This window comes from Lissotriton helveticus, chromosome 5_1 (assembly GCF_964261635.1).
Source record: "Lissotriton helveticus chromosome 5_1, aLisHel1.1, whole genome shotgun sequence".
Lineage (NCBI taxonomy): Eukaryota > Metazoa > Chordata > Amphibia > Caudata > Salamandridae > Lissotriton > Lissotriton helveticus.
The window spans coordinates 1189729209-1189756230 of NC_136065.1; the positions used below are offsets into that span (position 1 = coordinate 1189729209).

Sequence of the window (27022 nt, forward strand, 5' to 3'; positions counted from 1 at the left end):
AAAAAAATTCTGTAAAAAGTCAGAAAGGGCATGGAGGAGAGAATTCGACCCCCCCCAAAAATTAGATTATAAACACACGATCCTAAATTATAAAAAGGCCTTAAAATCTTCTCAGGCGGCCTTTTTTGAGGAAAGAATTAGATCCTCATCAAATTCATCTAGGGAAACCTATCGTATCGTGAAGAAACTTCTCAAAACCCCGGACCCTCCTCCTCCCTCGGACCCCTCTAATAACCGCTGCAATGAGCTGGCAGAGTTTTTCGACCTCAAAATCCAAAACATTCTGAGGCTTCTTCCCCCGTGTAAATCTATTGGTCTGGAAGATATGCCTTCGGCAGTCCCTCATCAATCAGATTTTAACCTAGACATTTTTCTTCCTATTACTGAAAATAGATTGTTCCCATCTTTCAATCTATCAAAAGCGGATCCCCGTGGGACCCAGCCCCAGTCAACATCTTAAAGTTAGTTATTTCTACCATCCTTACCCCTATGGCTAGATTGATCAACACCTCTCTTTCACAGGGCATTGTCCCCCCCCCAAACTGGAAGAGGGCCATAGTAAAAGCTCTTCCCAAAAAATCCAATCTTGACCCCTCGGAATTGAGCAACTATCGGCCCATCTCTCTACATCCAGGTATTAGCTAGATAGCAGAAAAATACGTCAACCGTCAGCTATCCGCCTTTCTTGAATCAGGGGACTTACGCAAGCCTTCACAGACAGGATTATGCCCTGGTCAGGGCACGGAAACTGCATTGATTGCGGTGGTAGAGGAGACCAGAAAGATCTTAGATTCAGGGGGATCAGTGGCAGTGATCCTCCTGGATCTGAGTGCAGCTTTCGACACCATGACTCACTCTACCCTGATTCACCGCCTCAAGGGTTTGGGAGTCACGGGGCTTGCCCTTTCCTGGTTGAAATCTTTCCTCCACAGACGCTCTTTTCAGGTGGCTGAGGGGAACTCCATCTCCAATATCACTCCGGTACATTGTAGCGTTCCTCAGGGCTCATCTTTGAGCCCTACGCTTTTTAATGTATATATGTCTCCCCTTGAGGAAATCGTTACTCCACATGGGGTCAAACTCCTGACATATGCTGAAGATACCCAGCTTATCGTATCACTGAGCCAGCTGGATCGCCCCCTTTCTGACCTTTACTCCTGCCTTGAAGATATAACTAGATGGATGGATGGTTCCCACCTAAAGTTAAATAGCGCTAAAACTGAGATCCTGGTCATGGGTAACCAGTCACATTTTCGCCCTGAGACCATGTGGCCACCTTGTATAGGTCCGCCCCGACCCCCAAACCTGATAATAAAAGTCTAGGTATATGGTTGGACCAAGACCTTACGTTCAATACTCAAGCCAGGAAAACAGCGGGGGCTTGTTATGGCCTTCTGCGCACCTCCCGGAAAATCCTTCCTTTACTTCCCCCTCAATATAGGAAGCTCCTGATCCAGGGCCTAATATTGTCCAGGCTGGATTATGGCAATGCCCTGTATCTTGGGGTCCCCAAGAAAGTAATTGCCAAACTACAAGTTGTCCAAAATACAGCTGCCAGGCTTCTTACGGGCACCGGGAACCGCTGTTCAGCAAAACCCGCTCTCAGATCACTTCACTGGCTGCCTATACAGGAAAGAGTGTATTTTAAATCTCTATGTATCACTTATAAAATCTTCTATGGCAATGCCCCTCCTATTCTGAAGGATCTTATTGTGCCCTACAAAACTAACAGAGCCCTTCGGTCCACTCATCTTCACCTGGCTTCTATGCCCAGTGACGCAAAATTAATGTGGACCCAAACGGATGCTGAGAACGATGACTTGTTGAATGCAGTTGACCCTCCGTAGATAAGAGCAATAAAGGAGCTGTTTCTTGATCAAACGGTGCCTGTGCCTGCCAGGTCCAATTTGCGACCCCGGCTTGGGAATAGTAAACAAAAGGAGAAATCAGATTTGACAGGGATGGACTGTGCAAGTTAGGGTGTACTTTGCTGTAGTACCAACAAAGTCAGTTTAGGGTGAAGTGAGATTTTTGCACTGTTCATGACATTGGACAGGATAAGTTGCACGTGCTCTCCTGGACATTATCCTGTGCGACGTGAGATTCATTGTGAGCTTAGGACTGAGCGAGCTCCACCGCCGGTGCTCAAAAGCACCAACAATTGATGAACAATGGGAGCTTGTACCAATGAGGCTCAGAAAGACACTGGGAACATTTGCCTTTATTATAATGTTCCTTGCATTCCTCTTCTTGGCTTAATCATGCATCCTTTTTGTCGGTCTGTGGCTGAGGAGGTACAACCATTTGCACCACCGCATTAAATGAAGGGTTGGTCCCAAAAGAGTGACATAATTTGCATATTGATGGTTGTGATGGTACTAGCAACAGTACTTGGAATGTCTTGGTTCTTGGTGGAGAAATTCCCTGTGCACTCCTTGATGGGTACCACCACCGTTCCCCCTGAGCACCAGTTTGTTTGTAGTTGTATTTATCTTTTATAGAGTGAGTGCTGCTCAACGCGATTGTTTGTGTGTTTCTTTTAAAATTTAATGTGTCTTGTCTTACCGATCGTCTTTTAAAAACTCACGTTGCTTATTTGCACAGTTACCTGCACTAGGCACTTGTCCCCAGGCTCGTGTGCTCCGGCCCGTTCCACCGCAGCTGACGCTGTTTGAGTGGAGGGCGGACACACACGGCCTGACACTCCCCCTGGCACGCCTGACACTGGAGCTAGGCGGCAGGCGGAGTTGTTTAAAACCAGCAAACAGAGAGCGCGCAGCCCAGAGTGAGTGCTGCTCAACGCGATTGTTTGTGTGTTTCTTTTAAAATTTAATGTGTCTTGTCTTGCTGATCGTCTTTTAAAAACTCACGTTGCTTATTTGCACAGTTACCTGCACTAGGCACTTGTCCCCAGGCTCGTGTGCTCCGGCCCCGTTCGACCACAGCTGACGCTGTTTGAGTGGAGGACGGACACACATGCCTGACACTCCCCCTGGCACGCCTGACGCTGGAGCTAGGCGGCAGGCGGAGCTGTTTAAAAAACGCCATGTTTCGATCGCGCAGCGGACGCGTGCAGCGGGCGCGCTGCTGGCGCGCCATTGGTAAGCCCGTCTGCGCCCGTCCGCGCCAGTCCGGGCCCAGGGCCTAGTACCATACCTCCCAATCCCCGGATAACCCCATTTTACTGAAGGGATGTTCTGCTTCAATTAAGACAGCCCCCCCTGCCGTCTTGTGCGCATTCTATTTCAATCGGGTATGTTATGTTATGTTATGTTAAAATCATTTATTACGCGCACAGATGCTCCAGCAAAGGAGCGTCCTGGCGCCCGATAAGGTAGCAACACAACACAACTGGAGAGAGTATAAGGGAGGACCTAAGGGAACAAAAGAGTTTTAACAGCTCGACGAAAGGAAAGGAAATCCCTGAGGGCACGTGTTTCTAGGGGAAGGGAGTTCCACAGAACCGCGGCGCGTACTTGAAACGAGCGGCCACCAGCCCGGCTGCGCTTGAAACGGGGGACAATCACAAGTTCTAGGTCCGAAGATCTTAAGGCACGGACCGGGACATAACGAGACAGAAGATTTGAAAGAATCAAGGCAGGGGAGCCTTTGAGAATCTTATAGGCTACACAGAGAACCTTAAACTGGATCCTTTGCGCAATCGGAAGCCAATGCAGGGCACCAACCTACTTACATAGCAGGGCACCTCCTAGACCCTATATTCTCCAACCTCCCTGAGCTAAAGATTCTAGCACCATTTCCTGTGCCCTGGTTGGACCACTTCCTGATACCATTTAGCTGGCGGATTCCCGCCATCCCCCGCCCTAGGCAGACCCCCAGCATGCTGGCCCGTCCTTGGTCAAAAATGGTCTCGGAAGAATGGAAGCAAATCCTTGAACTTTCTCTCCCCACTTATGATTGCGACCCTGTATTAGCAGATGCTCAGTTTTCTGCATGGATCGAAAGCTCACTGGATATAGCTCTCCCCAAAAAATTGGTCTTTAAACCAAGGGGAAAGACCACTTCCCCCTGGTTTACCAACGAACTTCACCTCCTAAAAAAACTCTGTAAAAAGTCAGAAAGGGCATGGAGGAGAGAATTCGACCCCCCCAAAAAATTAGATTATAAACACACGATCCTAAATTATAAAAAGGCCTTAAAATCTTCTCAGGCGGCCTTTTTTGAGGAAAAAATTAGATCCTCATCAAATTCATCTAGGGAAACCTATCGTATCGTGAAGAAACTTCTCAAACCCCGGACCCTCCTCCTCCCTCGGACCCCTCTAATAACCGCTGCAATGAGCTGGCAGAGTTTTTCGTCCTCAAAATCCAAAACATTCTGAGGCTTCTTCCCCCATGTAAATCTATTGGTCTGGAAGATATGCCTTCGGCAGACCCTCATCAATCAGATTTTAACCTAGACATTTTTCTTCCTATTACTCAAGATACACTCCTTCCCATCTTTCAATCTATCAAAAGCGGATCCCCGTGGGACCCAGCCCCAGTCAACATCTTAAAGTTAGTTATTTCTACCATCCTTACCCCGATGGCTAGATTGATCAACACCTCTCTTTCACAGGGCATTGTCCCCCCCAAACTGGAAGAGGGCCATAGTAAAAGCTCTTCCCAACAAATCCAATCTTGACCCCTCGGAATTGAGCAACTATCGGCCCATCTCTCTGCATCCAGGTATTAGCTAGATAGCAGAAAAATATGTCAACCGTCAGCTATCCGCCTTTCTTGAATCAGGGGACTTACGCAAGCCGTCACAGACAGGATTATGCCCTGGTCAGGGCACGGAAACTGCAATGATTGCGGTGGTAGAGGAGACCAGAAATATCTTAGATTCAGGGGGATCAGTGGCAGTGATACTCCTGGATCTGAGTGCAGCTTTCGACACCATGAATCACTCTATCCTGATTCACAGCCTCAAGGGTTTGGGAGTCACGGGGCTTGCCCTTTCCTGGTTGAAATCTTTCCTCCACAGCCGCTCTTTTCAGGTGGCTGAGGGGAACTCCATCTCCAATATCACTCCGGTACATTGTAGCGTTCCTCAGGGCTCATCTTTGAGCCCTACGCTTTTTAATGTATATATGTCTCCCCTTGAGGAAATCGTTACTCCACATGGGGTCAAACTCCTGACATATGCTGATGATACCCAGCTTATCGTATCACTGAGCCAGCTGGATCGCCCCCTTTCTGACCTTTCCTCCTGCCTTGAAGATATAACTAGATGGATGGATGGTTCCCACCTAAAGTTAAATAGCGCTAAAACTGAGATCCTGGTCATGGGTAACCAGTCACATTTTCGCCCTGAGACCATGTGGCCACCTTGTATAGGTCCGCCCCGACCCCCAAACCTGATATTAAAAGTCTAGGTATATGGTTGGACCAAGACCTTACGTTCAATACTCAAGCCAGGAAAACAGCGGGGGCTTGTTATGGCCTTCTGCGCACCTCCCGGAAAATCCTTCCTTTACTTCCCCCTCAATATAGGAAGCTCCTGATCCAGGGCCTAATATTGTCCAGGCTGGATTATGGCAATGCCCTGTATCTTAGGGTCCCCAAGAAAGTAACTGCCAAACTACAAGTTGTCCAAAATACAGCTGCCAGGCTTCTTACGGGCACCGGGAACCGCTGTTCAGCAAAACCCGCTCTCAGATCACTTCACTGGCTGCCTATACAGGAAAGAGTGTATTTTAAATCTCTATGTATCACTTATAAAATCTTCTATGGCAATGCCCCTCCTATTCTGAAGGATCTTATTGTGCCCTACAAAACTAACAGAGCCCTTCTGTCCACTCATCTTCACCTGGCTTCTATGCCCAGGATCAAGATAGCCCGATCGGGGCAACGCCTCCAAACTGTGGAACTCGTTACCACCTGCCATTCGGGCACAGCCCAACCATCTGCCTTTTCGTAAACTGCTGAAAACTTGGTTATTTCCTTGAATCCTTCTTATTTTCTTAATTTAGCACACTCACCAGCGCTGGGACGCTTACGGGCAGCCATGCGCTTTATAAATCCTATTTCATTTCATTTCATTTCATTTCATTCCTATGGTGCACAAATCATCCCCAAGGGGATCTCTCGGCGCCCTGGGAGCAGACCACCTATTAATGGGGTACTTATTACCTCACAAAGAAGAGCATAGAAAGTCTTACACAGACAATGTATTTATACAAATGTTGCATCAAGCTCATGATGTGTCCAATACAACTAATTGTTGGGTTTGTGGATTGCTCCCCTCAGTTACTCATAAGAGCGACAATTTGTTGTCCATGCCTTTGTCATATATTGGTAGCTGTGAAGGTTGGTTTGAATTGTTCATTATGTTGCACTACCATTTCCAACTCTCTACTCTGGTTATGACACCTGCTGATTCTCGCACTGTGGTAGAGTATATAAGTTTTCATCACAGGTTTACTCCAACAGGATCGACAGGACAAGGGACCTTTAGTACATTGTCCCCAAAGTCCTGTATGAGCATATACGAAAGAGTGACGAACGAAACATGGCTATGAATGAAAATGGCTGATTTTCAAAGGTTCAACACCTCTGAACAATCCTTCTTAGCTCGCAATATTACCAAGGACAAATCTATGCCGGTGTCCGTGGTCAACACAACAGCTAGTTTCTGTGTACAGGGGACTGAGGAGGTAAAGGTGGGGGAGAGTAAATCCAATTTCACCTACAGGCTGAAAACGCTTAATAGTCCGCCCTTGGTCCTACCCAAAAATGTCTATTTTGTCTGTGGATCCCAGGATCATGTCTGGTTTCCGAGGGGATGGTCAGGCAGATGTTCTCTCTTTCCTCCTTCCCTCTGTGTATTTTGCTCCATCCTATTATCATAAAGATCATCAGCTGAAGCGTAGGAGTACATACTTGCCCCGAGTAAGAAGGGTTGTTGACACAAAGGATATAGATCAGACAGATACCACCACACAACAGTTTGGGGATGCCATAAATGGTCTCCTATCTTTTTGGGGCCCTATGGTTAATAGTCTTCAACTTCATGAGCTAAAAGGGTTGTGAAGGGGGTTATTAATGCAACTGCTTTAATACTGATAAACATCACTGCTGAGCTTCAGGCTACAAGATTAGTCATTTTGCAGAACAGAATGGTGTTAGACATCATACTTGCAGATAGGGGTGGGGCTTGCCGCGTCACTGACAGCAGTTGTGTTTACATAATTGATCACGCTCCCAGTGTGTATGCAGATATAAAGAAATTGCATAGACTCTCGTCCGACATACACCGAGAGACATGTACTGGTACCCTATATGGGTGGTTCTGGAATATATTCACCTCCCTGGGTTGGAAGATCCTCACTTTTCTGTCTGTGGTTTCCAGTATTTTCTTCACGTGTTGCCTCTGTATACAATGTCTCCCAGCGTGTTGCCCCTATTGTATCACTGTCCCACACTCCCAAGCCGAAAATGTCAGCTGGTGATATTAATGCAGCAGTTAATGTTACAAAAACAGTTTGATGAAATGATACAAATTGACAAGGGCATCTTTGGTTCTACGTCATCCCTTGCAGCTTCTATTTCTGACGCTGAGTAAATGGATTGTTCCGAATATTGAGGTCCTTTTCTTCATAAGAATGTTATGTCTTTTTTTGCCCCCTATAAATTAGCGAATGCTAAAAAGAGGAAATAAATATGTTTTGCTATTTTGTTTGTACATTGTTCCTCAGTAAGTTAGCGTTCGCTGCACCATTTTATGTTTAGCCACCATTTTGAATCATGCCCTTTACTGCGCATTCCCTCCTCGAGAAGCAGGCTGTGGAAAGTTTAATTTATCTTAGGTTAGGCCTTGCTCTGCTAATGAATACACTGTTCTTATTAGCGCATACTTTTCCCACTAGATAGAGGTCTTCTCCCACCGGTCTAGCGGCAGGCATGGACAGAATGACCTTGGGTAAGAGATACTGTGTGCCAGGCCTCAGAATCAAAACCCATCCTACTGTAATTTTTATTAGCTGCACCTGCTTGGAAAATTCCATTATGGGCGGGTCTTCCTAGGTTCTGGGATGTACATAATGTATTGTTATGTTTGCTGAAGTCAGTCCTCTCTGCAGCACCCCTAAGCGACTGGGCAGACGTAGCTCCACTCGAGTGTATCTGAATAAAATATATACTTGGTTTGTATTCTCTACTGTCTGACCGACTCTTCATATGTATGGATGGCTGAGAAGTGGTCGTGAGTGACCAGAGTGGCCCTAATCCAGTCATTTCCTTCACCCATCCACCAAGTGACACTCCGTGCTTGCTACTATGGCTGGTTCTGGTGGCACTTCTGCTGAGAAAATGTAATTATTAAGGTAATTTAAAAGTTTGAGGTCATATCCCATCTCTTCAGAACCAATTCCCTTGTTGACAAAGCCCCAATCGATGACCAAGGGTAAACACTGTTTGTCATTAACATCAACAATAAGGTATCTACAGGTTCTACTTCATCATTGTTGAGAGCTCAACTAACAAAGATAAGGCCCTTACTCTCAGTGAAGTTTACCCCATCAATGGCAACCCACCTGACAATTCCGTTGACAATGAAGACTATCACATTGATGATGAAGAACATTCTGTCAACTAAAAAATCTGTTCCATCCACAATGGATAGCCTGTTGATAACCATTTCTTCCTTGGTTACACTTTCCTTGACTTTGTCTCAGAGCCCCATTACTCTGACTATTCCATTGTTGCTGATAGTGTCTACAAATGGAATCACTCTAGAGCCATCATCATGCATGTAAGATGACTCTTCATCATCATGCTACAGTACAGGTAAGTTCAGTGACTATGCTAGTGAGGGTGGTGCCAGCCAGGTTCCTATTTAATCCAACAATGGAGACATACAGTTTCATACTGGTTACCAGCAAAAGAAAGGTCTTTATGACTTGGCTATACTTTATAAATGTGGTGATTCAGACGACGAGTATGAGTACAGAGACCCTTTACAATATGACAAGTGGTGTTAGCAATAGAGCAAATCAATTTCCTACAAGTACATATTATTGAAGTTCCTATTATATTCTTGGACTTCTTGATGTATGTAATGCAGGAATGCTATAGTCAGCTCATTCCGCTAAACTACTTTACAGCCTTGTGTGCCTCCTTTGGTTTCTCTTTCTCATCCAGTTAAATCTAATGCAGACTGTTAGACTCGGAGGTCTCTGGTTGGCACAGGTATGCACGTGTGACAAGCAGGGACGTCTTCCTCTAGTCAGGGCAAGGGAACTACTCCGTAAGAATAACCCCGGCTCACCCTCTAGGTTCCGTGGCGCGAGCAGACAAGGCTAATCCTCAGGGTGATAGTTAGTTAAGCATTTATGATCACATACAGTAAACCCACTGACCCACCACAGACGGACACCAGTCATAAGGTTGTATCAAAAATACGTAGACTTTATGTAAAAGATATACTTCATATGTAGGATTATCACAAGACCATATAACGTTTAGCTATTGAGGCCACCAGATTTAAATAGGCAATAAGTCTTAAGGGTTCTTGGTCAGCAAGGTACGATGACAGGGAAAACAAACGTTGCGGACCCTGGATCCGATATGAACTCGGGATAGAGTTCAAGTGTACCTTGTGTTGAGTGTCCGAGGCGTTTCAGGCGCGGCTACTGGGGAGGGCGGACCCGGGACGAGGCCGACGGTTCTCTGAAGAATCTATCCGGCTCGGAGCCCCCTCGAGGTGTGAGGCGGGTGAGCGGGACGGTGTGGAGGGTTGTGGCGATCCGGGGTCTGATGCAGCTCACGGGGCGAGACGCTGTTCAGGCCTGCGGGGCGTACTACTTCTTAGCACGCTAGGTCGTACCTGTGGATCTGTGAGGGGCGTCGCGTTCTCGGGCAGACGGGTGCAGCACTGGGCCTCCAGTACCAATGTACGGAAGGCCTTTCTTGAGGTGCGGCACAAGCCTTGGTATGCAGGAGGGCAAAGCGAGACAGTCGGGTACGCATCGACGTATGGACCGTCCGAGGCTATCAGATGCGCTCCGTGCAGATTCCGGCGGGAGGAGATGAGAGGCGCACAACGCGCTCCATAGCAGGCGAGGTGACAGGAGAGCGGGCGGCCCGGCACTGAAGCGGAGAGCGACTCAAGCTTGAATGGGGCACTCTGCGGCGGGGCGACCAGGCTCCGAGCTGTCACAACCTTAGGAGGGGCGAAGGCACCCGGGTCACAACTCCGGCGAGGGAAAAAAACTAAAGGCCCAACAGCAGACGGGCACAGGCAGAATAGAACCCAATGGTCCTGGGGTAAGCTCAAGATCAAGCCCTTGGAGATTGTTTCAGGCACAAGTCTTCAAAGTCCTCTCTGGTCTTTTCCTCTCCGTTCTCAGCAAGGCACCACTGCAGGCCAGTCCTTCAGGGCAAAGACCGGTTTCCGTCCTTCAACTTCTCTTGGTCCTTCTAGTCAGGCAGAGGTTCGTCGTGGTCAAAACAGGATCTGATTTGCTAGGAGCAGGGCTCCTATATTTATACTCAGTTTCTTTTGTCTTTGCAGGCCAGGGGGCCTGAGCCTGGTTCAACCAGGTTTTGGAGCACTCTGTTGACAGGAAGCTGCCGTCTTCTTTCAAGGTGCAGGGCAGGGGCATCAGACGCTCCGCCGGCGGTGGAGCCAGCATTGTGGTGGTGGAGCTTAACCCTATTCGAGTCAAGGACTACTCCGCCCACCCATCCTGGTGTAAGCACCCTATTCACCACCTGGTAGCCCCGACTGTCCCCGGGAATTCCCAGCCCTGTCACTCACACAAACCCAGACAGCAGATACACATCCTGGCAGAGGCGGGCTGATATAGTTTGGCGAGCAAAGGCTAACTTTCTAAAAGTAGCATTTGCAAACACAGGATATTAAAATAAACCTTGCTAAAGGAAGTATTTTATTATTCTGAGTTCAGGCATACTAAACTTGACGTGCCACCGTGTTCCCTGAGCCTGCCGGGACTATAGCGTGTAATAATTCCGGCAGCTCACCTTGGCCTAAGAGAACAGGCAGCCCTTCAATAGTGAAGAACGAAAAGGGCGGTAATTCACTATTAGGACATGCCACACACATCATGGCTTGTCCTACCTTACGCTCACAATGCACCCTGCCCGTAGGCCTACGATAGGGGTGACTGATATGAAGTTTAAGGGAAGGTGTAGGCACTGGCAAGTGTGTGCACTTGCGCAGTCAGCGTGACAGTACCAGACTGTACGCAGGGTCTGCAATGGCGGACCCGAGACACATTTTACGAGACCGCTTTTGTGGGTGGCGCAACCAGCGCTGCAGGCCCACTAGCAGTATTTGTATCTACAAGCCCCGGCACTCCTCAAGCACATTACTGGGGACTGACAGTAAACCAAATAAGTCAAACATGGAAATCAACTACGGATACACTTTATATGGGGAGCACTTGCACTGCGGCCCGGATTGGCCGTGGCGCAGTGCCCTGAGCAGCGAACACCAGCAAAACATCTGAGGCACATCAGTAAAAAGTGGAAGGGAGACTCACGCCAAGGTGCCAGGTCTAACACGTGTCCCCTCCAGCTGAAACGTGAGGAGAACTACCCTACTCGGGAGTTCCTCATCACTAAGGCATAAAAACCTTGACAGACCGTCAGCATTGTCGTGGTCTATGCCAGGGCGGTGTTCCACCGTGAAGTTCATACCCTGTAGGGAAATGGACCACCTCAACAGTTTTGGGTTCTCACCCCTCATCTGCATCAACCATCTGAGGGGCCTGTGGTCTGTCTGAACCCGGAAGTGAGACTCAAATAAGTAGGGTCTTAGGGCCAGATTCATCAAGCCAAAATCCGCTCGCAAAGGGCCAGATTCTGAGAATCTGGCCCTTTGTGAGCGGTATTTCTGCATTCGGGATGCATCATCCCAAATGCAAAAATCGCAATTTTAGAAATCGCTAAATTGCGATTATTTGCATTTAAGGAATCTCAATTTGCGAGTCGCAATTTAGGAATTCTAAGAAATCGCTATTTTTTAAGTGATTTCTTGAAGCATTCCATTTTGCAATTCCTTAATAGCGAATCGCTATTTTTCGCTATTAAGGAATCACAAATTGGTTTGTTGATGCATCTGTGGGTTAGCTTCTTCAATGCCCAGACCACAGCGAATGCTTCTCGCTCAATCGCACTCCACCTCCGTTTCCGTGGAAGTAACCTCCGACTGATGAAGGCTACAGGTTGGTCCCAGCCCTCCTTAGTCATCTGTGAAAGACCAGCCCCTACCCCATGCTCTGAAGCGTCTGTCTGTACTAGGAACTCTTTGGAGAAATTAGGAGCCAGGAGCACGGGCGCCGTGCACATGGCAGTTTTCAGGTTGTCAAATGCTTCCTGACAGGCGTCAGTCCAGATCACTTTCCGGGACTGCTTCTTTGAAGTCAGCTCTGTCAAGGGGGCAACGATGCTGCCGTACCCCTTGACAAACCTCCTGTAGTACCCGGTGAGTCCTAGGAAGACCTTCACCTCCGTTTGGGTCTTGGGGGGTTCCCATGCCAGGATGGTCTGAATCTTGGGCTGAAGGGGCGTCACCTGGCCGCTCCTAACTTGGTGTCCCAAGTACACCGCGGAACCCTGCCCGATCTGACACTTGCTTGCCTTGATCGTGAGGCCTGCCTTGCGCAGTGCCGTCAACACTTCCCAGAGGTGTCGCAAGTGTTCTTCCCATGTGCCGCTGAACACTGCGATGTCCTCCAGGTAGGCGGCGCTGAACTCGGCTAACCCAGCCAACACCTGGTTGACCAACCTCTGGAAGGTGGCAGGGGCGTTCTTCATCCCAAATGGCATAACCCGGAACTGGAAATGCCCATTGGGGGTTGAAAACGCTGACCTCTCTTTGGCCCCGTCAGTTAAGGCGATCTGCCAGTACCCAGACGTTAAATCAAACGTGCTGAGATACTGAGCAGCCCCCAACCGATCGATGAGCTCATTAGCTCAGGGGATGGGGTGCGCGTCTGTCTTCGTAACCGCATTGAGTCCTCGATAGTCCACACAGAACCGGAGTTCGGGTGTGGCTCCCGGCGTTGCAGCCTTCGGGACCAAGACCACTGGGCTGGCCCAAGGACTGCTGGAGGACTCAATCACTCCAAGAGCAAACATCTTTGAGACTTCCTCCATGATGCAGGCTCTTACCCTGTCAGTCACGCGGTAAGCCTTGTGCTTCACCGGCAAACTGTCTTCCGTGTCCACATCATGGACGCACCAATCTGTAACACCGGGAACCAGGGAGAACAAGTCAGGGAACTGCCCCAGCAGTTGGCGGCAGTCACGCTGTTGCTCGGGGGTCAGGGAGGGTGAGAGGTTAACTCTGTCCACTGACCCATCTCACTCGGAGGCTACCAGGAGGTCCGGAAGAGGTTCGGTCTCCTCCTCCATTCCGTCATCGGTTGCCAAGAGCATGCCCACTTCGGACCTCTCCAAGTGGGGCTTAAGACGGTTAACATGTAGGACCCTCAAAGGGTTCCTGGGAGATTGCAAGTTCACCAGGTAGGTGACAGGACTCTTGCGCTCCACAACCTCAAATGGACCTGTCCATTTATCCTGAAGTGCACAAGGCTCCACTGGGGCCAAGACCCACACCTTTTGTCCAGGTTGAAGCTCTACCAGAGTGGCATTCTGGTCGTACCACCGCTTCATCTCGTCCTGGCTGGCTTCCAGGTTTGCCTCAGCAAGTTGCCTGAATCGCCTGGTCTGGTTTCGGAAGGCCAGCATGTAACTGTATACACTCTGGGGAGGTTTCCTGGAAGATTGCTCCCAGCCTTCCCTAACCAGACTCGGAGGTCCTCGGACCGGGTGACCGTACAAAAGTTCGAAGGGACTGAACCAGAGCGACTTCTGTGGTAACTCTCGGTATGCAAAGAGCAGGCATGGCAAGAGGACGTCCCACTTACGCCTCATTGGTCCTTCTAGGCCCATGATCATGCCTTTTAGGGTTCGGTTGAATCTCTCAACCAACCCGTTTCCTTGGGGGTTGTGAACTTGTAGGTTACACCACACTCTTGCCAAAGGGATTTCATATACTTCGATATGAAATTGGTGCCCCTGTCAGACACCACCTCTAGAGGGAATCCCACTCGGGAGAAAATTCCCATCAGCGCTCGTCCCACCACGGGGGCCGTCACTGTTCTCAGAGGGATGGCTTCAGGGTACCGGGTGGCATGGTCCACCAAGACCAGGATGAACCTGTTGCCCATGGCTGTCTTGGGGTCCAGAGACCCCACAATGTCAATTCCCACTCAAAGAATGGGGTACTGATGACGGGGAATGGTTGGAGGGGAGCCTTGTTCTTCCCTCCACACTTACCACTTGCTTGGCAAGTCCTACAGTGAGCATCTGAGCTCCTGTGCATTTGGGGCCAATAGAAGTGGGTGACAAGCCTGTCATAGGTCTTGTCCATCCCAAATGTCCTGCTAACGGCACATCGTGAGCCAGCCCCAGTAGGAAGGCTCTGAACTTCTGGGGTACCACCAGCGCACGGGCTGACCCAGGTTCAGCAACCTTAGGCTCTGAATACAGGAGGTCGTTCTCCCAGTAGACTAAGTGTTTTCCGGACTGAACATCATTGGCCTGATTTGCAGCCTGCTGCCGCATACCCACAAGAGAAGGGCACTCTTTCTGCTCCTTGCAGAATTCCTCCCTGGAGGGGCCTCCTTCTTGCTGCCAATGGGTCAGCTCAGGCAGGTCCCCCAGTTCGGCGATCTGTTCCCCGGTAGGCTCCAGGGCATCCCCCTCGAGGTCTGCCTCCTCCTGGGCCGTGGGAATGTCCGGGGCCGGCTGCCCGCGCCCCCTGCACCTTCTCTCTAAGGCCGGTTCCTGGGCCTCTCCTTCAGGCTCCAGGACTTCTTCAACACCCCTACTGGCTGCCATGGACAGGGTGGTCACGCACGCCCAGTCAGGAAGACCCACCATCCTCAGATGAGTCATTTTCTCCACCTTTCTCCAAGGGGAGTTCTCCAAATCGTTCCCTAGCAAACAATCTACAGGCATGGAGGTCCTCACAGCGACTTGCAGAGTACCAGAGACCCCCCCCCAACTCAAAGGGAACCTGAGCCATCGGACACTGGCTCTCAGAATTGTCAGCATTGACAACCCTACAGTAGGTGTGCGGTACCACCTGCTCTTGAGACACCAAGTGCTGCCGGACGGCAGTCACACTAGCTCCTGTGTCTTGAAGAGCCTCCGCCTTCTTACCGTTGATGGTCACTACCTGCCCATATTTCCTAGTGTTACTGGGTAGGTAGTTCTTGGGGACCATCTCACTGTCTCCTAGCGAGACTAGGGTAATCTTTACGGGATCCCCACCCCCTTGGACTGATACTTCCTCCCCAGAATTAACGCTAGCCATTTGCCGGGGTGGAGCACCAGTGGGTGCGGGTTTTCCAAATAAGCGACATTTGGGATCAGTGGCAATGTGACCCTGGTCGGCGCACCTGAAACAGGTGATGGGCCCTCTCTGAACAGGTCTACCTGTCGGGGCCCCTGTCTGCTTCGGGGGTGGGGGAGGCTGAGAACCTTTCCCATGGTTCTCTGGGGATTACTTTGGGGGCCTTTCTGGAACCCTTTCTGTTTTCCCCTGTCCCCCCCACTCTTCTGCTGGGGACCCTGCCCACCTTTGGCTGAGTCTCCCACTGGACCCTTGTGGACCCTGGTGCTGAGCCAGCGGTCCGCTTCCTCAGCAAGCTTCCTCGGGTTGGACAGCTTGCTATCGATCAGGTGCTGGCGTAGCTCAGGAAAACAATTAGCAGACAAGTGCTCGCACGCCATTAAATCAAGAAGCCCTTGAAAATCATTCACCTTGCTACCCTTCACCCAACCATCCAGCGCTCTGCAGAAAAAGGTCACATACTCCACATACGTACCCCCAGGAATCTTAGTACAACCCCTAAACCTCTGTCGGTACATCTCCGGGGTTAACCCAAACCTGGTCATTAAGGCATCTTTCGTGTGTGGGTAGGAATTGTACACCTCGGAAGGAAGATCTAGCAGGGTGTCCCGCCCCTCAGTAAGGAATCGCCTCCACAACCCCGCTCCCCAATCTCTCTCAGGGACCCAGTGGGAGGACATGGCTACCTCGCAGGCCCGAAACCACTGCCCTATGTCATCCCCCTTAAAGTATTCCTTCACCACATCTTTCGGTACGTAGACCCTTGACTCTACCTGCACTGGCATTGTGCTGCACCATTGGGAGTTGTTTCCAGACTTTTTGCTTTCAGCTCCAACTCCTTTACTCCTATTTCGTGATCTAGCTGGAGTTTCTTCTCCGCCATCGCCATCTGTCCGTTCAATCTTGCCATCTCGACTTCATGCGCTCTGGTCGCTGCCCTGTCCACCAGCTCCTCTGGTGACAGGACTCCGTGCACCTCGACAAGGCTATCTGGTGGATCCACCACCAGCTGATTCTCTGGCTCTCTCGACTCCTTCCAGGCTCTCAGTGCCTTGATGGTCTGGGCTTTGTTTGTTTTTGCACCCGGTTTGGGTGACTCGGAACTTTAGGCAGAAACTTTTTAGCTGCTCGACTCTGTAATTTTCAAGCCCTTCCCAATCGACATCATCTAGTCCAGAGATGATAGAGGCTGCTCTCACGGGGAGTGAACCAGACATGGTTTGACGATGCGAGATCTCTCGACAAGACAATAAATCTGTAGCTTCGTTATAGGTCTGCTCTCACTACGTGGTGATCAGTAATTCACTGTACATAAATCATAAATGCAAATTCGAAATCCTCACCGCTGCCTCCAATCTTAGACTCGGAGGTCTCTGGTTGGCACAGGTATGCACTTGTGACAAGCAGGGATCTCTTCCTCTAGTCAGGGCAAGGGAACTACTCCGTAAGAATAACCCCTGCTCACCCTCTAGGTTGCGTGGCGCGAGCAGACAAGGCTAATCCTCAGGGCGATAGCTAGTTAAGCATTTATGATCACATACAGTAAACCCACTGACCAACCACAGACGGACACCAGTCGTAAGGTTGTATCAAAAATACGTAGACTTTATGTAAAAGATATACTTCATATGCAGAATTATCACAAGACCATATAACGTTTAGCGATTGAGGCCACCAGATTTAAATAGGCAATAAGTCTTAAGGGTTCTTGGTCAGCAAGGTACGATGACAGGGAAAACAAACGTTGCGGACCCTGGATCCGATATGAACTCAGGATAGAGTTCAAGTGTACCTTGCGTTGAGTGTCCGAGGCGTTTCAGGCTAGCCTACTGGTGAGGGCGGACCCGGGACGAGGCCCACGGTTCTCCGAAGGATCTATCCGGCTCGGAGCCCCCTCGAGGTGCGAGGTGGGTGAGCGAGACGGTTTGGAGGGTTGTGGCGATCCGGGGTCTGCTGCAGCTCACGGGGCGAGGCGCCGTTCAGGCCTGCGGGGCGTACTACTTCTTAGCACGCTAGGTCGTACCTGTGGATCTGTGAGGGGCGTCGCGTTCCCGGGCAGACAGGTGCAGCACCTGGCCTCCGGTACCAACGTACGGAAGGCCTTTCTTGAGGTGCGGCACGAGCCTTGGTATGCAGGAGGGCAAAGCGAGACAGTCGGGTACGTATCGACGTACGGACCGTCCGAGGCTATCAGATGCGCTCTGTGCAGATTCCGGCGGGAGGAGATGAGAGGCGCACAACGCGCTCCGTAGCAGGCGAGGTGACAGGAGAGCGGGCGCCCGGCACTGAAGCGGAGAGCGACTCAAGCTTGAGCGGGGCTCTCTGCGGCGGGGCGACCAGGCTCCGAGCTGTCACGACCTTAGGAGGGGCGAAGGCTCCCGGGTCACAACTCCGGTGAGGGAAAAGAACTAAAGGCCCAACAGCAGACGGGCACAGGCAGAATAGAACCCAATGGTCCTGGGGTTCCGTTCAGGGGGCAAGCTCGAGATCAAGCCCTTGGAGATCGTTTCAGGCACAAGTCTTCAAAGTCCTCTCTGGTCTTTTCCTCTCCATTCTCAGCAAAGCACCACTGCAGGCCAGTCCTTCAGGGCAAAGACCGGTTTCCATCCTTCAGCTTCTCTTGGTCCTTCTAGTCAGGCAGAGGTTCGTCGTGCTCAAAACAGGATCTGATTTGCTAGGAGCAGGGCTCCTATATTTATACTCAGTTTATTTTGTCTTTGCAGGCCAGGGGGCCTGAGCCTGGTTCAACCCAGTTTTGGAGCACTCTGTTGACAGGAATCTGCCGTCTTCTTTCAGGGTGCAGGGCACGGGCATCAGACGCTCCGCAGGCGGTGGAGCCAGCATTGTGGTGGTGGAGCACAACCCTATTCAGAGTCAAGGACTACTCCGCCCACCCATCCTGGTGTAAGCACCCTATTCACCACCTGGTAGCCCCGACTGTCCCCGGGAATTCCCAGCCCTGTCACTCACATAAACCCAGACAGCAGATACACATCCTGGCAGAGGCGGGCTGAAATAGTTAGGCGAGCAAAGGCTAACTATCTAAAAGTAGCATTTGCAAACACAGGATATTAAAATAAACCTTGCTAAAGGAAGTATTTTATTATTCTGAGTTCAGGCATACTAAACTTGACGTGCCACCGTGTTCCCTGAGCCTGCCGGGACTATAGCGTGTAATAATTCCGGCAGCTCACCATGGCCTAAGAGAACAGGCAGCCCTTCAATAGTGAAGAACGAAAAGGGCGGTAATTCACTATTAGGACAAGCCACACACATCATGGCTTGTCCTACCTTACGCTCACAATGCACCCTGCCCATAGGCCTACCATAGGGGTGACTGATATGAAGTTTAAGGGAAGGTGTAGGGACTGGCAAGTGTGTGCACTTGCGCAGTCAGCGTGACAGTACCAGACTGTACGCAGGGTCTGCAATGGCGGACCCGAGACACATTTTACGAGGCCGCTTCTGTGGGTGGCGCAACCAGCGCTGCAGGCCCACTAGCAGCATTTGTATCTACAAGCCCCAGCACTCCTCGTGCACGTTACTGGGGACTGACAGTAAACCAAATAAGTAAATCATGGAAATCAATTACGATGCACTTTATATGGGGAGCACTTGCACTGCGGCCCGGATTGGCCATGGCGCAGTGCCCTGAGCAGCGAACACCAGCAAAACATCTGAGGCACATCAGCAAAAAGTGGAAGGGAGACTCATGCCAAGGTGCCAGGTCTAACACAGGCCAGTCTGCCTGGCTCAATCATTTAGGATACCTGCTGACAGGCAAACTCAGCCAGTACCAAAGCCTGCTTCATAAGACATCGGCAAGACATAACTTCGGATGATGATGATTTAAGCTGTCATTCCAAAACATCATGGTGGATGCCCTAAGCATGCGCAACTAAAGTTGTTACAAATGTGAACTTGATAAAATAAAGCTACAGCTGTTGCTTCAAAGACGGGACATTACTCCTTTTTTATTTCTGCTAAACTGGAGAACTTCAAATGCAAATATTTCACCCACTGGTTGTAGTATCCCTGGAAAGAAGCGGAAAAGTTTTTGCTTCCTTAATCTGCATTATAACATACAGCTTTTCCCTTAAATCCCTTGTTTTGAGGATTCTTCTCGCACTGAAGCAAGAACCAACGTGGGCCAAGCAGCTTACGTACTCACATCTTTGGGATCTCTCGGTAGACAATGATCAACTTCAAACCAGATGATTCTCCTCTTCAGAAATCAAGGACAGATTCTGCACCAGCTGCAGCCCGTGCAGGTAAGAGCGGTGGGGCCAGGTGGGTGGGGGATTTCGACAGATGACGACGAGGGAAAATTATTTATTTATGAAATTTTCCCTCGTGGTCGTCTGTTGAATGCCCCCAACCTAGCCCCACCGCTCTTACCTTCAAGGGCTGCTCCTGTTCTGCACAACAACCCCGCCTCTCTTCATGTGACTGCCAGGCCACTTTGGACCTAGAGTATAATCTCCTCAGCATTCTCGTAAACTGCAAAAAATTCTTTAAGCATTTAAAGTAGCATCGAATTTAAAGACTTATTCTCTGAAATAGAAAACCTGCATATGGGCAGTGTCTCAACGCATTTACCCACTTAAAATGTGTCCACATGAACTGTAATGCTACCTTCTACAACTTGCTGAATCAAGCTTAAAGTGTTTGTCTATAAGAGTGCATATGGAGACTACCTTAGCACTAGAAAAGCCAAGGAATCCATGAGGGACTTTTCTGCACTTTTATCTCCTTGATAAAATGCTCACTGTCTTAGGACCTTAACACTGTGCTAGGGGCCCTAATTAAAGATCAGTTTGATTTTATACATAGGGCCCCTGCTTTCAAATGTTCCCAAGGAATACAATATTGCATCTAGCTATAGCATTGGCAAGATGAATTTGTGAAATCCAAGTTTTTCCCATTAAACCACCTCACAGTAAATTTGACAAAAACAAATGTGACTCTTTCTATGACTCCTGGATTCCTGCCTAAATCTGAACACCATGCCACCTGAACAAAGACATTCACTTACCAATATTTTTTCCTCAAGCATCTTCTGCTACGGAAAGAGACCTACATTCTTTAAACCTCAAACATTGTTTGAAGTTTTACATGGAATGAACAAAAAACGTTCAATGAAAAAACCTCTTATTCCATATGAAATGAAAAACTTTTCTTCTCTTTTGGAAAATCAAACGAGGGTTGTCCTCCCTCAAAGCAAGACATTGCTCTATGGATTGCGGCTTGTCTTCTCCTCCATTGACAAATCCAGGTGGCTTCTCAAAAACAAGGTAGGTGCAGGTTCCCCCAAGGGTAAGGCGGCTACAGTTGATTCACATGCACCTTCTCTCTTCCTGTTCCTGAGAACACTGGCACTTTTATTTGACGAGCTTTGAAAATTTGGCAATTCAAACCTCAGAGGTTGAGGTCATGAGATCAGGTGAACTGGCTGCATGTGGTGTATGCCAGTTGTAGTGTTATTTTGTGGTGTGTGTGTACTAGCTATATTAACTTTGACTACAAAGGGTAACCATCCCAACTTCGAGGAACAATTTCAATATGTGAATCTAAGAAAGATTGTAATACTGATGACTGTAGTTACAGGTAGAAAACTTTTCTTCTGTTGCGCAATTTAGTGGCCTTTATTTATTTATTTTCTTTTAATGTCATTACGGTTCTTGGTGACATATTTTTAAAAAGAAGACGTTTAATTAGAAGATTCTGAGACCCCTCGTTGAACCGTGGTCAGAGCCTCCTCCCAATCCTCATCATTCCACCACCCCACCTTCCTGAGCCCACAGTCAATGATGGGATTGCCCTCAGTTACACTGTGGATGAGTGGAAGAGAAAAGTGTTGGGCTTTAACGGGCATCAACATGGTGGTGCAAGCATTGGCAAGTTAATTAATAACCCTGTTCTGGCTGCGTTTTGCAGCATCACCTGGAGGAACCTATGTCATACTGCTATCTTATGGGGCCTTTGGATTCCAAGGTCCCACAATATCTTAACTAGGTGTGTGCAAGCAGTACCTGCAAGACAATCAATAATGTTATAGTTTCCTCAGGGCAACTGCACAACTGGTAAGAGGTATTTTGAAGAATGACCATGGTTCAATGAGGTACTGTGGTGGGGGAGCTGTCTCCTCTTCCTTGGGTCTCAGAAAAGCCGTAATAATTCCAAATGTTCTGTAGAGGGCAAGGCAAGAAAGCCAAATCGAGGACCGAGTATGGACACCCATTTTGTACACAGCTGCTGTTTGCAGACCTGTGTCGCTGAGTGTATGATACCATCACCTGTCAAATGGTTTTATATGCCACAAGAGTAGTTGTAGTTCCATTGCATAAGCTATTTAAGAATGGTGTGTTTTATTTGTTTGTTGATCCGTTTCATTTGCTTATGGAAGGGCCTCTTTTACAAAGCCTTATTTTTTCCGTAAAAATCATGAAGAGACCATAATCCCATTTTAACATAGCTCTCCGATTTTTGCAGCAGTTGCCCAAAAGATTGGCTATGCCACTGCCAATGGTGACTTTGCTGAGCTGTGGGAAGTCATCGCCTGGGAAACTGAACCTGATGAAGGAGGTGATGGTGCTACCACGGATTGATCTCTCAATACAACAAGTAAGATGCTGAAATTGCTTATAAGGCACTTGCTATCAGTCTGACTGCATGCATATTTACTTCAGTATTGGAACTTTCATAGATTCCCTTAGCTAGTACCACCGACGACGACGTGAATGTTTCAATACATAATTAGCTAATTTAGGGAGGCCATTAATAAATGAAGGCAATCTAAGACGTATTGTTCACAGGAAATCAAGAAACTCGCTACCCAAACAAAAAACAGAAAATTAGAAACCCACCACTGTTTATCTGCTAGAGAGACACAATCAGACTGAATAATCTATTGCACTACTATCTTCTTTCTGTTAAATCTCGCTGTAAGATGTTTCTTGGCAAATAGGTCCTTTGATTTGAAGACAGCATCCTGGCATCTGTGTTCTCTTCAGTGTAATGTCATTCATGAAAACACACCTGTTCCTATAGTCCCTATATCTCTATATATTTATTGTATTGTATTGCAACCTTTATATAGTGCTTACTACCTCTATGTGGGGAACTGAAGCTCTTGCCTACATGGGTAGCATGCTACACCGTGTAGGATGTTATCCTAGGTTATATCCTAAATGGGAAGTGTTTCCATGTCATGCACGATGACCACCAAGGTGTGGTTATCATTTTTATGGGATGCATGCTTAGCAGTGTGATGAATGAAGACGTGTCAGATAGACGACAGTGTATGATTTTCAGTAAGCTGGCAGCTTTAAGCACCTCTGCAGGTTCCTTATCGTATTTCTTATTTCCTTAGTTCATTGAGTTGGATACTGTACTAGGCTGTCCATTCTGAAACATCTTTTTAATGTTAAAGTTTATGGTCCTGAGAAGGCATAAGTTGGAGTGCGACATGGATCAGAGAACTGATGGTATGGACTTTCTTACTACCATCCCATATCTAACTGCCATTGTGAAACGTAAAAAGTGGTCATAGTATGTGGTAGTGGGGACCCGCAGTGGTGGACCAAATTTAATTCCTGTTGGCCAGCGGCATGTGGTAGATCTCTCTTGTTATTTCTTGCCTGTTCAGTTGTTGGCGGGTGGTTTAATGCCATGGACTGGTATGGTACTAGATGATGGACATGACCCTGAGCAGTTTTGTCTTATGTGCTTGTGATACTGTCAAGCAATACAAGGAAATTATTATGCAGTCTGTATGAACTACAAACAAATACCCAACCGATGAGTGTTATGGAATTAGTATTAGTAAGAGGCAATAGGGTTATATATTGTATTTGATTGAAACTGCATTTATATAGCACTTACTGACCCTGAAGGGGTACTGTACCACTTTAGGCCTGGCAGCATCTGCTCCAGATCTGACAATAAGTATATTTTTGTGTTATTGTTGATTTTTCGAATTAGTCTTGTCCTCTTAAAGAAACTATGCCATGCATTTACTCCAGTTTCTATATGGCAGATTAAATTAATAGGAATGATATATTGCTTCTAAGAGGCTGCTTAGAGAAGCATTAAAAGAAATATGCATAATGGTAGCCTCCGGTCTTGTAATGAAATTAGGTGTGACTAGGGGTATGTAAATTCTGATGGATATATCTGCCCGTGGATTCCTCACCTTGTGAATATCCCCTGCGCCAGCAGCATTCGTAAATTTTTTGTAGCTCTCCACTCCGACGAGGACAACGTCACAATAGCATGTCTCCGCTCGTGGCTCTGCTGATGTCACTGTAGCCATAAGAGAGCCTCGTCGGCGTGATGGCGTCAGTTCCCTTTTTTCCACACCGTCGACGCTAATGGTTTTCTCTGACTCTCTGTGGTTTTGTTGTTACATTGTGTTTTTGACTTGCTTCTCTTGTTTCTTTTCTGAAGATGTCTTCGAGGAAGTGGGATTTCAAGCCCTGTAGAGAGTGTGGGAGCCATATGTCCATCACGGACCCCCACGAGGATTGTGCCTGGTGCCTGTCGTCGGATCACGATGTCAAGGGTTGTGCTTGCTGTCGCAAGATGAACCCAAAAGCTTTAAAGGAGAGAGGCGCCAAGCTATTCATGGTAAAGATGAGAAAAGAGAAGAGAGGTCGAAGAAGATCAAGATCGAGGTCCAGGTCCAGGTCAAGGTCGAGATCAAAGTTGACATCGGGTCATGCTTCGAAGTCATAGAAGCACAAGAAAAAGAAGAGACACGGCTCTCGGCGTCGTTCAGACAAGGATACGGCTTCGAAGTCGACTTCACCTGCTCCTCGACGTCGTAAGGACTTCGTCTCGATCCCCTTCAGGCTCAAATCAAGGTACTCCTGTTCGATCAGCTTCGCCTGAAGCTTCACCGGCACATTCTCCAACGTCTGCTCAGTCTCCTGCTCTGGTGATTGAAGTTCCAGTCCCTGATGAATCCGTGGCTCCTTTGGCTCCACCGTCTGCGCTGACTGGCCCGAGTCCGGTAATGCCTCCGCCGGAGACTGTCCCGGGGGCCTACCCACCTTTCCCGGGTACGGATCCTTCACATTACTTGAATGCGATGTATGGAGTCTTTACTAGAGCTATGTACCCCTCTGGAGCGCCTTCGGGTCCCATGGGTCCTATGGCCTTTAACCTGAGAGTTCCTCAGGTTTATGCTCAGGCTCCCTTCATGCCATTTCTACCAGTGGCTCCGTCCTGGCATTTCCCGGCGCCGAGAACATCAACGCCATATCCTTCATCTCCGGTGCCGTCAGCTCGACCTCGCTCGACTCAGACTGTGCCTCCGCATCCGAGTTCAACTCCGGATCCGTCGGAGTCATGTCAGGCGCAGCCGACGCCAGTTCCGAGGATGAGATTGAGGTGGAGGTGAGAGGCGCAGAGAGTTTTGGAGGAGCAATGCTATTGAGCAGAGGAAGAAATGGAGGAAGATGAGCTTGAAGAGTCGGAAGACTTATTTGAGGGGTTGAAGGAGGCAAGTGGTCTAGATACGTCCCCGGAGTGGGAACTTTCTCCTTCTTCAGATGTTCCTTCTAAGGATGTGGCTCTTTACCAAACGGTTATTAGGAAAGCAGCAGAGCTTTTAGATCTACAGCTTCCAACAGCTGAATTTAAGTTTAATATTTTAACTGAGGTTCTACATTCTCCCTCCACTGTGATAAAGCCATTATTGCCTTTTAATGATGCTATCACTGAACTAGTTTTGGAAGTCTGGCGTAAGCCCTTTTCAGCTCCAGCAGTATCAAAGTCTGTCGCTGGGAGGTACAGGGCGGCTCCAGGAGACCCAGATTTCCTTACAGCTCATCCGTCTCCTGAAAGCCTGGTGGTTCAAGCTGCTTGTTCTAAGAAATCATCTGGGGCTTTTCCTCAAGTCCCTGGGGAAGGAGATTCTAAGAGACTTGATCAATCGGCTAAAAAGATCTTTTCATCAGCAAGTATGGCCTTGAAGTCCACAAACACCACCTGTCTTTTGGGCCGTTACATACATGCTCTTATGGATTCTGCAAAACAGCTTGCTCTTAAATTGTCTGAAGAGAAGACAAAATTTTAACGAGTGGTCTGGACACTGCGGACTCTGTTGCTAGAATTATGGGTTCTTCGGTTGCCACGTGAAGAAGTGCTTGGCCCAGGTCATCGGAGTTCTCTCCGGATGTGCAGGCGACTCTTCTTGACCTCCCTTTTGATGGCTCTGGACTGTTTGGTAAAAAAACAGATGCAGCCTTGGAGAGGTTCAAAGACAGCACAGCCACCACTAAGTATTTGGGCCTGCAGGCGCAGCCTAGAGGTTCCAGTTATAGAAGATACAGAGATTTTGGAAGGTCGTCCTTTCAGACCTACAGGCAGCCTCAGCAGCAGCAGCAAAATACTCTGTATAAATCATATAGAGGCAAGAACAGAGGACGTCCACGATGTTGTCAGCCCTCCTCCTCCTCCTCCTCCTCTACCCCCCCCCTCTTGCCACTGCAAAGCAGCCCTAGATCCACCATTCTGGATCATGTGGGTCCTGTAGGGGTTCAGCGTATTTATTTATTTATTTGTTGGGTTTATAGAGCGCGACAGCTACCCGAAAGGGTTTCCCGGCGCTAAAAAATACTAAACCACAAAAGCAGGAGCGAGAGACTCAAGGGAGAGGCAGGAGCAAATTACTGGTTGAAAAGCCAGGTCTTGATGGCTTTGCGGAAGTGGGTATAGTGGGTTTCCAGGCGTAGGTGTTGAGGAAGGGAATTCCAGAGCTTGGGGCCCAGAAGAGAGAAAGATCTGCCCCCCCATCCTCGCTAGGCGTATTCTTGGAGCTAAAAAAAGGCCTTGAGATGAGGATCGCAGGCAGCGGGCCGGCATGTAGGCTTGAACGAGGGCTTGCAGGTATCTGGGTGCATTGCCCCACTTGATTCCGTGCATTAGGCTAAGGGTTTTGAATGTAACCCTATTTTCAATTCGTAGCCAGTGGAGCGTTTTAAGGTGACCGGACATGTGTTCCCTCCTGTGGCACTTGCAAAGCAGTCTTGCTGCGGCGTTTTGCACCAGTTGCAGGCGTCGCATGACTGCTTTAGAAACCCCAAGGTAATGGACGTTACCATAGTCCAGGTGATTAATGCGTTGACCACTGATTTTTGAGTGTCGTCTGGTAAAATCCATATGATTTTCCTGAGCCACCTCAGGATGGTGAAGCAGGTGGATGTCAGATTGGTGACTTGGGGTTCCATAGTAAGGCCGTTATCGATGATGATACCTAGGTTATGTACTTTTTGTGACGGGATGGGTAGGGAGCCCATTTCAGTTGGCCAATGTCTTGGATTCCAGAGATTTTGATTGGGGCCCAGTATTAACACCTCCGTTTTGCTGCCGTTTAGTTTGAGCATGTTTTCACTTATCCAGGTGGCAATGCTCCTAAGGCCAGACTGCAGGAGGGAGGAGGAGCCGTGATCATCGTTGGAGAGGGAAAATACGATTTGAGAATCGTCGGCGTAAGTGAACATGTTGAGGCCTGCTGCTTCGGCGATCTGAGCTAGCGGGGTAACATATAAGTTAAAAAGCAGGGGGCTCAGTACAGATCCCTGAGGTACACCGTAGGGGGATTGGTGGACATTTGAGGCCGTGGTAC

General features: G+C 48.7%; 1 protein-coding gene across 1 annotated transcript in view; it reads left to right on the forward strand.

The window, feature by feature from the left end:
• The window catches only part of ENO4 (enolase 4), a 578809-nt gene that overhangs the window by 135448 nt on the left and 416339 nt on the right, over window positions 1-27022 (forward strand). The window contains 1 exon segment of the mRNA XM_078643902.1: window positions 21883-22014. Within this exon segment, the coding sequence (XP_078500028.1) occupies window positions 21883-22014 (132 nt within the window).